The sequence below is a fragment of the Nerophis lumbriciformis genome, linkage group LG22, assembly GCF_033978685.3.
Source record: "Nerophis lumbriciformis linkage group LG22, RoL_Nlum_v2.1, whole genome shotgun sequence".
Classification (NCBI taxonomy): Eukaryota; Metazoa; Chordata; class Actinopteri; order Syngnathiformes; family Syngnathidae; genus Nerophis; species Nerophis lumbriciformis.
In genome coordinates, this window is record NC_084569.2 from 38,267,459 (window position 1) to 38,279,958 (window position 12,500).

At 39.9% G+C, this 12,500-nt stretch overlaps 1 protein-coding gene across 2 annotated transcripts in view; it reads right to left on the reverse strand.

Annotated features, from left to right (window-relative positions):
- Nucleotides 1–12,500, reverse strand: part of pvalb6 (parvalbumin 6) — a 136,373-nt gene that overhangs the window by 7,388 nt on the left and 116,485 nt on the right. For both annotated transcript variants that reach the window (XM_061973834.1, XM_061973833.2), the window contains one exon: nt 1,590–1,655. In XM_061973834.1, the coding sequence (XP_061829818.1) occupies nt 1,590–1,650 (61 nt within the window). In that variant the 5' untranslated portion in view covers nt 1,651–1,655. The remainder of the gene's footprint in view (nt 1–1,589; nt 1,656–12,500) is intronic.

Sequence of the window (12,500 nt, forward strand, 5' to 3'; positions counted from 1 at the left end):
ATCGAAATGTAATGAGAAAGCTGACATTTTTTTAACTATGACAATAGTATACATATTTTTTATATACATATTATACATAATGTTTTGTATTCAAGAAGTAGTTTTCATATTACACCAACAGAGACACCGAAAAGGTGTACTACTGTAGTATATTCGTCCAGAGCGTTTCTGCTCAAACCAGATTTTTCATTCCATCACTCCAAGCAACATTTGTAAGTTTTACAATAGAACTAAAACTATTCATGCTTACTAAACCGTCCCATGTGTGACGCCTGTAGGCCTGTTGTCATGCATATTTGTACGTGCTATTGTATTTAGTTTAGTTTATTATTTCTTCTTTGTAATCAAGTTAGCTTTGTTAGCGAATATGCTAACACATTTACAAGTGCCTGTGTTGGTATTATTACCTACCGATGGTATTCTTTTTGTATAACTCCATAACTCCACGTCACCGTGGAGTTATGGAGTCTGGCCGAAGAAGGAGTTATCTTTGGCCCCCCGGGATGATATTTGATTAGTATTAGAACCGGCCCGCAGGCCACAGCCGCCTGCTGATGTTTTGCACGCTACCAATACTCCGTCAGTGTTGGCGCTAGGAATTTTCAAAACCATCAAGCCATAAAAATGGGGTCCCAAAGTAAATTGTCGGGGTCCCACTTTTTTGTAACCGTTTTGAAAACAAATAATTAAATGCAGGGGCGCCGAAAAGGGGGGGTAAAGGAGACGGATTCTAGGGGCCCATGATGGAGGGGGGCCCAGAGAGGCCCCTAATGATGATGAAATTATAATTCAGAAAAAATAATGACACTGTGTTGGGGGCCCTGTAAAGATTCTTTTCATGGGGCCCAAAATCCCTAGCGGCGCCCCTGATTAAATGTATGCCTTGTCCTGTTATATCTCTCATTCTATATTGTGTTTTGGAAAAATATTTGTCATAAACATTACTTAATTAATTAAAAAAAATAATACAAAAGAAAACACATTTTTATGCATATATACATTTATTCATTCACTTTCTTCTTTCCTTCATGCATCTAAACCTTTTACCTGCCGCCGGTATTTTTTTCTATATTTTTATTGTAATATTTTCAGAACGTGTTTTGTTCTATTTTTGGCCAAAGTAAGACAAAGAAAACAATCTGAAGTTGTCTTTATTTTTTAGTTTTTAATGCCATGATTTTAATAGTCCGGCTCGTGTGTGCACAGATTTTCCTCCGTGTGGCCCCTGAGCTAAAAATGAGTTAGACACCCCTGGTTTAGCTGAATGGGTCCATGACGATGACTTCTGTTTTGTTTGATCAGCCGTTTTACTGCCGTATTACAGGCACCGTTTGGAAACATTTAAGGCATGTAAATAAACATTTTGCAAAATTGTTCGTACCGGTATAAATCTATGGCAAATCTACGGTTAATATATGTAAAATATTTTTCTTCCAAAATTTGGTGGGCGTGGCTTAAATATAGCCCGGAAAATACGGTAACTCTAATCACGTCTTTTGAATAGCATGACCCCGGCCAAAAAATAATCTATTTCTTCATGTACTCAAGCACGTTATTTTCTACGGCAAAAGCCCGACATGCTGTTTTACCTGCGAATGCATCGAGTGCTTTCTTGATGTCGTCAGCGTTAAGGATGCTGTTCATCGCCATCTTGGCTGTTGGAAAGGAGAGAAAAGAACAGGATGTGAGAGGAGAGGGCAGGCAGGCAGAAATGAAGGTCCCTAGGGCACATGAGGAGAACGCAGCTCTTTAGCGCCGCCCTAGTGGCAACCTGGACCTCTTTCAGAAATGTGTGAAAATCAAAAAAGATGATGACATTTTTTTTTGGTTTGTTTTAATATATTTTCTGTTGGGGTAGAGAACAAACATGACACAAACCTTCCTAATTGTTAGAAATCCCACTGTTTACATGAAACATGCTTCACCGATGAGTGTTTGGCAAGTACCAAATTCAGCGCCTCTCCCGAAAACCTCCCGGGACACATTTTCTCCCGAAAATCTCCCGAAATTCAGGCGGAGCTGGAGGCCACGCCCCCTCCAGCTCCATGCGGACCTGAGTCCGCTTTCCCACAATATAAACAACGTGCCTGCCCAATCATTATAACTGTAGAATGATCGAGGACAAGTTCTTGGTTTCTTATGTGGGTTTATTGTTAGGCAGTTTCATTAACGTCCTCCCAGCGCGGTAACAACACACAACAACAGCAGTCACATTTTCGTCTACCGTAAAGCAGTTCCTCTGCCGTAAACAGCAATGTTGTGACACTCTTAAACAGGACAATACTGCCATCTAGTGCATTTGATGAAAGCACTTTTGTGCGTGCTACACAGCAATGCATCATCATAGAGGGTGTTCAGCATGGTTAGAAAAATAGTGACAGAGAATAGAACAAGGATGGACAATTCAACCCTTAACTCAACAATGAGTAGATGAGTGTTATGTGTGTGTATATGTGTAAATAAATGAACACTGAAATTCAAGTATTTCTTTTATTTGTGTGTATATATATATATATATATATATATATATATATATATATATATATATATATATATATATATATATATACATATATATATATATACATATACATATATATATATATATATATATATATATATATATATATATATATATATATATATATATATATATATATATATATATATATATATATATATATATATAGCTAGAATTCACTGAAAGTCAAGTATTTCTTATATATATCCATCCATCCATCAATTTACTACCGCTTATTCCCTTCAGGGTCGTGGGGGATATATATATATATATATATATATATGTACATATATATATATATATATATATATATATATATATATATATATATATATATATATATATATATATATATATATATATATATATATATATATATATATATATATATATATATATATATATGTATATATATATATGTATGTGTGGGAAAAAAAATCACAAGACTACTTCATTCTCTACAGGCCTGTTTCATGAGGGGTTCTCTCAATCATCAGGAGATAAATCTCCTGATGATTGAGTCTTGTGATTTTTTTTTCCCACACATACATATATTGCGCTCTACTACGGTATCGAGCACTATTTTTTGGATAACCTTATTAAGACATATGTATATATATATATGTATATATATATATATGAAATACTTGACTTGGTGAATTCTAGCTGTAAATATACTCCTCCCCTCTTAACCCCACCCCCCACCCCCCACCTCCCGAAATTGGAGGTCTCAAGGTTGGCAAGTATGCGTTTTGTGCTGCTAATTTCAGCGATCCTTGAACTCATCGTATTTTGTTTACATATACAACTTTCTCCAATGCTGCCACATAAAGACGTGATTTAGGCCACTCCTTCTTTGTCTCGTTTTGTCCACCAAACGTTTTATGCTGTGCGTGAATGCACAAAGGGGAGCTTTGTTGATGTTATTGATTTGCTGGAGTGCTTATCAGACATATTTGGTCAATCCATGACTGCAAGCTAATCGATGCTAAACCAAGGAAGGCACACACTACATACACAAAGCCTAACCAGGCGTTTTTTTCTCTCAAGGAATTGTGAAATAAAATCATGTCTGAAGCCCAGAACACTCTACACATTTCCCCAGTTTTAGTTTAGAGATAAGGAAAGATTGGCCTGGCCCACTAGCATCCCTCTTTATGTTTGTGAACTTTATAGTCTATACATTTAGAGTGATGTGATAATCAAACACTCTAGAAGTCTAGAATGAAAGAGTATATAAGAGAATTGACAGAGTGTGTGTACCTTCAGTGCGCAGTGCCTCGTTAAAATCCAGCCGCTGTTGCTTAGGAGGTGAAGTGTGTCTTTCTTTACTAGCTTCGTCGAAGCATGTTGCTTTTGTAGCTGTTGCAGCTGATTTGAATTGCTAGGATGGGATCCTTGATCCAAGACATTTAACTAAAATGTTCTTTTCTTTGTAGTCGACAAAAGAAAAGTAGTGAGAATATCTCCATGTTAAGACACTCGGCTTCGGGCTTCGCCATGACGTCTTGTTAGTAAACACAGACACGCCCCTCCCACACACACACACACACACACACACACACACACACACACACACACACACACACACACACACACACACACACACACACACATACAGAGCGCGCCTCTTCCTTATCGCCTGATCTCCGTCGCCTCTTCTGCAGCTCTCCAATAAAACACACTCCGATCTTCTCAGTTTCTAGCCGATACTACATAGAAAATAACGTAAAATAACGCAGTAACACATCATGTAGTAACAGTAACTGAGTTACTGAATATAAAAAATAACACGTTAGATTACTAGTTACCGCCGAAAGTAACGGCGTTACAGTAACAAGTAACGCGTTAGTCCCACTACTGGAGGTGAGTGACCCAATGACTTATTGACGGCCGAGATCGAGTGACAAACATGGAGGAAGGATAGTGAGGCTGCAGGGTTTTACTTTATAGAGTAAAATCATGAAGATACGAAGTAGTCAAGGGAGGAAGCGCAGATGGCAGCTGTCGGAGGCAGATATTTACATATATCCGAATTTAAGTGTTACTTCTTTTATTTCATAATCATATTACAAAACAGCTAGTGTTTTTTTCTTCCAATTGTGGTCTTTTGGTTGTCTGCAAAAACTGTGTGCTTAACCTTGAGTGAGGAATGTAAGAAAGAGAGATACTCCTTTCTCTTATCTAGCCTTATGTCCAGGTGCGGAGGACAATGGGCATGTGTTTTGGCTGGAGGGACATGACTGCGAGGGTGGGAGAGAGAGAGACTTAAGAGGGGAGAGGGTTTTTCGGGGGGGGGGGAGACCACCTTGGTGGAGCGATTGAATGTTCTATGCTGGACTGGTCTCAATGTATATATGCAAAGCTTTGCAAATATATTACAAAATACCTATTCTGTCTCTGGTGGTTTTTCTACTCGGCTTTGAGTGTCGTAAAGAGCTTGGGAGCGACTTGTGACTTGAATTTGAACAACTGGTCCAAACGCAACACAGCCAATGCAAAACATGTAAGATTGTATTTGCTACTGATGAAAGCAGGACGGAGGGCTTGAAAAGACCATCTGAGTCTTCAGCTAGTCTTCACTTTGTCAGTCCTCAATGTCCCTTTTGGCTGCAGCAGTGAAAAGGTGAAGACTGTGACACAACCTGACGGGCCCTTATTGAAGTTACCGGCCCCTTCTTTGACTTTGACTGATGCCTTCTTCTCCTTAATAGGCTTGAGCACAAAGCTGCCATGGAGGCAGGTTGCAGACACAAAACGTCTTCGCTCGCCAGTAGGCTGTCAGCGCCGTGCTGCTCCGCTCCCATTTTTGGACACAATCGATACAAGTGCGGTGGAAGGAGAGTACAAAAGCAGCCCTACTGGTTGCTACGTTGCTCTGTATGTTTTATTATTGGGCTCGGAACGATCCTTATTGCATGGCAAATACAAATAATCGGTAACGTTTTAGTATGGGGAACATATTCACCATTAATTACTTGCTTATTAACATGCAAATTAGTAACATATTGGCTCTTAATTAGTCATTATCCATCCATCCATCCATCTTCTTCCGCTTATCCGAGGTCGGGTCGCGGGGGCAGCAGCTTAAGCAGGGAAGCCCAGACTTCCCTCTCCCCAGCCACTTCGTCCAGCTCCTCCCGGGGGATCCTGAGGCGTTCCCAGGCCAGCTGGGAGAGATAGTCTTCCCAGCGTGTCCTGGGTCTTCCCCGTGGCCTCCTACCGGTCGGACGTGCCCGAAACACCTTCCTAGGGAGGCGTTCGGGTGGCATCCTGACCAGATGCCCGAACCACCTCATCTGGCTCCTCTCGATGTGGAGGAGCAGCGGCTTTACTTTGAGCTCCCCCCGAATGACAGAGCTTCTCACCCTATCTCTAAGGGAGAGCCCCGCCACTCGGCGGAGGAAACTCATTTCGGCCGCTTGTACCCGTGATCTTGTCCTTTCGGTCATGACCCAAAGCTCATGACCATAGGTGAGGATGGGAACGTAGATCGACCGGTAAATCGAGAGCTTTGCCTTTCGGCTCAGCTCCTTCTTCACCACAACGGATCGATACAGCGTCCGCATTACTGAAGATGCCGCACCGATCCGCCTGTCGATCTCACGATCCACTCTTCCCCCACTCGTGAACAAGACTCCGAGGTACTTGAACTCCTCCACTTGGGGCAAGATCTCCTCCCCAACCCGGAGATGGCACTTCACCCTTTTCCGGGAGAGAACCATGGACTCGGACTAGGAGGTGCTGATTCCCATCCCAGTCGCTTCACATTCGGCTGCGAACCGATCCAGCGAGAGCTGAAGATCTTGGCCAGAGAAAGCCATCAGGACCACATCATCTGCAAATAGCAGAGACCTAATCCTGCAGCCACCAAACCAGATCCCCTCAACGCCCTGACTGCGCCTAGAAATTCTGTCCATAAAAGTTATGAACAGAATCGGTGACAAAGGGCAGCCTTGGCGGAGTCCAACCCTCACTGGAAACGTGTCCGACTTACTGCCGGCAATGCGGACCAAGCTCTGGCACTGATTATACGGGGAGCGAACTGCCACAATAAGACAGTCCGTTACCCCATACTCTCTGAGCACTCCCCACAGGACTTCCCGGGGTACACGGTCGAATGCCTTCTCCAAGTCCACAAAGCACATGTGGACTGGTTGGGCAAACTCCCATGCACCCTCAAGGACCCTGCCGAGAGTGTAGAGCTGGTCCACAGTTCCACGACCAGGACGAAAACCACACTTTAGTCATTATTAAGTACTTATTAATGCACGGCCTTATTATACAACAACCCTAACCGAATAACTCTAAATTAAGTCTTTGTTACTTACAACAGTGTTGTTCAACGTTTTCTGAGCCAAGGCACATTTTTTGCGTTAAAAAAATGCGGAGGCACACCACCAGCAGAAATCCTTAAAAAAACAAAACTCCGTTGACAGTAAAAAGTCGTTGTCGCAATTGTTGGATATGATTTCAAAGCATAACAACCATGCATCAATATAGCTCTTGTCTCAAAGTAGGTGTACTGTCACCACCTGTCACATCACACCCTGACTTATTTGGAGTTTTTTTTGCTGTTTTCTTGTGTGTAGTGTTTTACTTCTTACCTTTTCTCTTTTTTTGGTATTGTCCTGTAGCAGTTTCATGTCTTCCTTTTTGAGCGATATTTCCCGCATCTACTTTGTTTTAGCGATCGAGAATTTTTCGGTTGTTTTAATCCTTCTTTGTGGGGACATTGTTGATTGTCATGTCATGTTCGGATGTACCTTGTGGACGCCGTCTTGGCTCCGCAGTAAGTCTTTGCTGTCGTCCAGCATTCTGTTTTTGTTTACTTTGTGGTCAGTTCAGTTTTAGTTTCGTTCGCTTTAGTTCCTCAACTGGTTCCGGTCGTACCTAACCGACAGGAGTTTTTGTGTAAAAGTAGACAGTTTTATGTCGTCCACAGCTCCTTTACCACATGGGGTCCCCCAGGGCTCAATCCTTGCACCAATTTTATTTGCGCTTTACCTTCTCCCCCTTGGTTCTATTTTTAGGAAGTACAGTATTGCATTTCATTTTTATGCCGATGATTGCCAGATTTATTTTCCCATGGCACAAAATAACACGCTTCAACGTCTTATTGACTGCCTGCACGACATCAAAGTCTGGCTTTCAGCTAACTTCCTGAGCCTAAATGAAGATAAAACAGAAGTTATGTTGTTCGGTCCAAGTCGCTCTCCCTCCCCCAACGTTGACCTCGGCACTCTGACCCCGTATCTCAGCGACTCTGTCACAAACCTGGGGGTAAAGTTTGACTCAGATTTTAAATTCGAAAAACAAATTAGCAGCGTCGTTCAAAAAAGCTTTTATCAATTACGCCAAATAGCGAAAGTAGCTAAAAATAGCTTCTATCAAGACATGATCTTGAGAAATTAATCCACGCCTTTATCTCGACTCGTCTTGATTACTGTAATGCCCTTTATGTAGGCATTAGCCAGGCCTCCCTCGCCCGCCTGCAGCTCGTGCAGAACTCTGCTGCTCGTCTGCTAACACAGACCCGCAGACGTGAGCACATCACCCCTATTTTAGCGTCCCTTCACTGGCTCCCTGTGCGTTACCGAATCAATTTCAAACTCCTTTTATTTGTTTTTAAATGTCTAAACAACCTCCCGCCAACCTATCTCTCCGACCTCCTTCAGCCTTACTGCCCCACCCGATCCTTAAGATCAGCCGATCAGCTGCTGTTGACGGTCCCTGACACAAGGCTGAAGCTTAGAGGTGACAGAGCTTTCGCCGTTGCTGCTCCCAAGCTCTGGAACGACCTACCCCTGAGTGTTAGACAAGCCTCCTCTCTTCCTGTTTTTAAATCTCTCTTAAAAACATACTTTTATTCCATGGCTTTTAACACTGAGTGATATCCATCCTGCAATGGCGCCCCATAATACACCTGCTGTCATCCTGTTTTTATGTTTTTATTAATTCTATTTTAATTATTTATTTTTTATCGTGTTCTGTGTGTGTTGTGTTGTGTTTGCTCGGTACTCGTTTTATCTTTTAACCTGTTCATTGTACAGCACTTTGGCTACCCCTGTGGTAAATTTTAAAATGTGCTTTATAAATAAAGTTGATTTGATTTGATTTGATTCGTTCTGCATAGCCTTCCCTAAGCTTCAATGCCTTTTCTTAGGGGCACTCACCTTTTGTTTATTTTTGGTTTAAGCATTATACACAATTTTACCTGCACGCTGCCTCCCGCTGTTTCCGACACCTACAAAGCAGTTAGCTACCGGCTGCCACCTACTGATATGGAAGAGTATTACACGGTTACTCTGCCGAGCTCTAGCTCCAGCACCGACACTCAACAACAACAACAACACATCATTTGCAGACTACAATTACCTTATACGAGTGTTTCTCAAACGGTGCGTCACGATTTTCATTTCATTTTGTGTCTGCACTCCAGTATTCATGTTAGAACGGTTCAAATATGCCATTCATATAAATAACTAATAACAACATTTAAAACATATTTACAAAAATACTTTCCCAAATACTCCAAATGATTCTAAAACGTACAATTTGTGAAGATTTTTTAATGAAGATTAAAAACCAATTACAAACCAAAAATTTAAAAACATTAAAAAAATAACTAAAAGCAGTCTTTTTCTCACAATGTGTCGACGTTTTTCTTGTAAAATTGGGAACAATTTCTCATATTCTGTCAGTTTCTGTAATATTGCAATATTTTCTCGTACAATTATTACGTTTTTCATGTAAAATGATTACTTTTTAATGCAAAATGGTGACATTTGTGATACAAAATTGTTACTGCTATGACAATATTGCCAATTTTTTGTTGTTCTTGTAAAATAGTGATAATTTTTGAGTAAAATTATGACTTTTGTCATAATTTTGCAAGGTGAAATTCCGATTATTATTATAATTTTTTACAGTTTTCTTATCAACTTGTGACTTTTGTCGAGTAAAATGACGACTCTTTTCATAAAATTGTCAACATTTTGAGCTTTTCTTGTAAAATTGCGACTGTTAATGAGTAAAATTCCAATTTTTATCATAAAGTTACACAAATATTCAGTTTTTCTTGTAAAATTTTGACTTGCGTTGAGTAAAATTACGACTTCTATTATAATACTGCCAAAACTCAAGTTTTTCCAATTTGTTATCTATAACTAATTTTCCTATTCGGTAAATAACGGCCTCGCTCCTATTAGTGCTTTGGGTGAATAAACACCCTGCCTCTGATTACAGCATTAATGGTAGTTAATTGTAACATTAACCCAGACAAGATCTTCCAATCACTCGGGTAATAAAGGTGACCTCCATTTAAAGTGTTGACATTAGGTGGTTGTAGTGTTATCTACTTCAATGACATAGCCCGACACCCGCGGATCAATAGTGAACAGTACTTAGTTTGTGTGGCCACACAGCCAAGCGTTTATTATTACTTCCTTTTGTGACCTTTAGCACAAAGGTGTCCGTTGGGAAAAGAAACAATTCACTGTGAAATAGGGGAGGATAAGATTGATTATGTGAGATACCCAAAGTCAGCCGTGGTCTCTGCGGAGTTGTTGCTATTTGTTGGTTGAAAGGACTGCAGGAAGGTCTGAATGGTCCATGGTATCTGTGCCACTCCAAACCATACTTGCCAACCCTTCCGGATTTTCCGGGAGACTCCCGAAATTCAGAGCCTCTCCCGAAAACCTCCCGGGACAAATTTTCTCCCGAAAATCTCCCGAAATTCAGGCGGAACTGTAGGCCACGCCCCCTCCAGTTCCATGCGGACCTGAGTGACGTGTCGACAGCCTGTTTTCATGTCCGCTTTCCCACAATATAAACAGCGTGCCTGCCCAATCACATTATAACTGTAGAACAGGGGTGCTCACACTTTTTCTGCAGGCGAGCAACTTTTCAATTGATCAAGTCGTGGGGATCTACCTCATTCATATATATATAATTTACATTTACTTATTTATGAAATATATGTTTTTGTTAACAAGTAAAAGGTGTTTAATGATAATGCAAGCATGTTTAATACATATAGTTAATATTGTTAAAAAATTAAAGGTGTTTAATGATAATACAAGTATGTTTAATACATATAGTTAATATTGTTAACAAGAAAAAGGTGTTTAAAGATAATGCAAGCATGTTTAACACATATAGTTAATATTGTTAAAAAATTAAAGGTGTTTAATGATAATACAAGTATGTTTAATACATATAGTTAATATTGTTAACAAGTAAAAGGTGTTTAAAGATAATGCAAGCATGTTTAACACATATAGTTAATATTGTTAAAAAATCAAAGGTGTTTAATGATAATACAAGCATGTTTTTTTATACATATAGTTAATATTGTTAACAAGTTAAAGGTGTTTAATGATAATACAAGCATGTTTAACACATAGTTAATATTGTTAAAAAATTAAAGGTGTTTAATGATAATACAGGAATGTTTAATACATATAGTTAATATTGTTAACAACTTAAAGGTGTTTAAAGATAATACAAGCATGTTTAACACATATAGTTAATATTGTCAATAAGTTAAAGGTGTTTAAAGATAATACAAGCATGTTTAACACATATAGTTAATATTGTTAATAAGTTAAAGGTGTTTAAAGATAATACAAGCATGTTTAACACATATAGTTAATATTGTCAATAAGTTAAAGGTGTTTAAAGATAATACAAGCATGTTTAACACATATAGTTAATATTGTTAATAAGTTAAGGGTGTTTAAAGATAATACAAGCATGTTTAACACATATAGATTCCTTTCTTTCATGAAGACAAGAATATAAGTTGGTGTATTACCTGATTCCGATGACTTGCATTGATTGGAATCAGACAGTGGTGCTGATAAGGTCCGCATTTTCGAATGGAGGAGAAAAAAAATCCTCCTTTCTGTCCAATGCCACATGAAAGTGGTTGGTTTTTGGCATCTTATTTGTCCAGCTTCCGTACTCCTTTGTATACACTTTACAAGAAATACATTGTCGGCAAACTCCGTAGCTTGCTAGCTTGTGCACGCCAGCTTTCTGAGACTCCTATTTTGTTAGCGCAACTGTGCAGTCGGTCTTTGGAGTTTTGACGACAGGTACGGCGCCAGAGTCTGTTGAAATAAAGTGTTTCTTGCCTTCCAGTCGGTAATTTTAATGAGCTGGCAGCAGCCAGCGTCATCTCAGAAGACCCTCGGGTGCCGTGAATGTCAATCAAGTGACGAAAGTGACGTCATAGTGAAGATTTATGATCGCTCATTTTTAGGACTATTTTTTTAATGCCTGGCTGGTGATCGACTGACACACCCTCCGAGATCGACCGGTAGCTCGCGATCGACGTAATGAGCACCCCTGCTGTAGAATGATGTAGGGCGAGTTCTTAGTTTCTTATGTGGGTTTATTGTTAGGCAGTTTCATTAACGTCCTCCCAGCTCGGTAACAACACACAACAACAGCAGTCACGTTTTTGTCAAGACTTGGACTATGGTGTGTTTGTTTTCCCGAGATGCAAGTAAAGCTGGACTGGTCATGGCGTGAAGGTGAATACATATTTATTTATAACACTCAAAGGCGGATGTACAAACTTGACTAACGAAACAAAAAGACTTGCACGTGGGCAAAAAACTGTGAACAATGAAACAAAAACACTAACTGTGGCATTAATAAACAAAAAAACTTACTTGGCATGGACTATGAAGTGCGCAGAGGTAAAAGTGTGACAGGGGTAGGAATCCGGGATTTCGCCAGAATGACGAACTGAAAACAATGAACTTAAATACTACCGACATGATTAACGGAAACAGGTGCGTGACTCAAAACGTGAAACAGGTGCGTGACGTGACAGGTGAAAACTAATGGGTTGCTATGGTGACAAAACAAAAGTGCACAAAAAGTCCAAAAACAAAACCGAACATGACTAAAACAAAACATGATCACACAGACATGGGAGTTTTCATCTACCGTAAAGCAGTTTGTC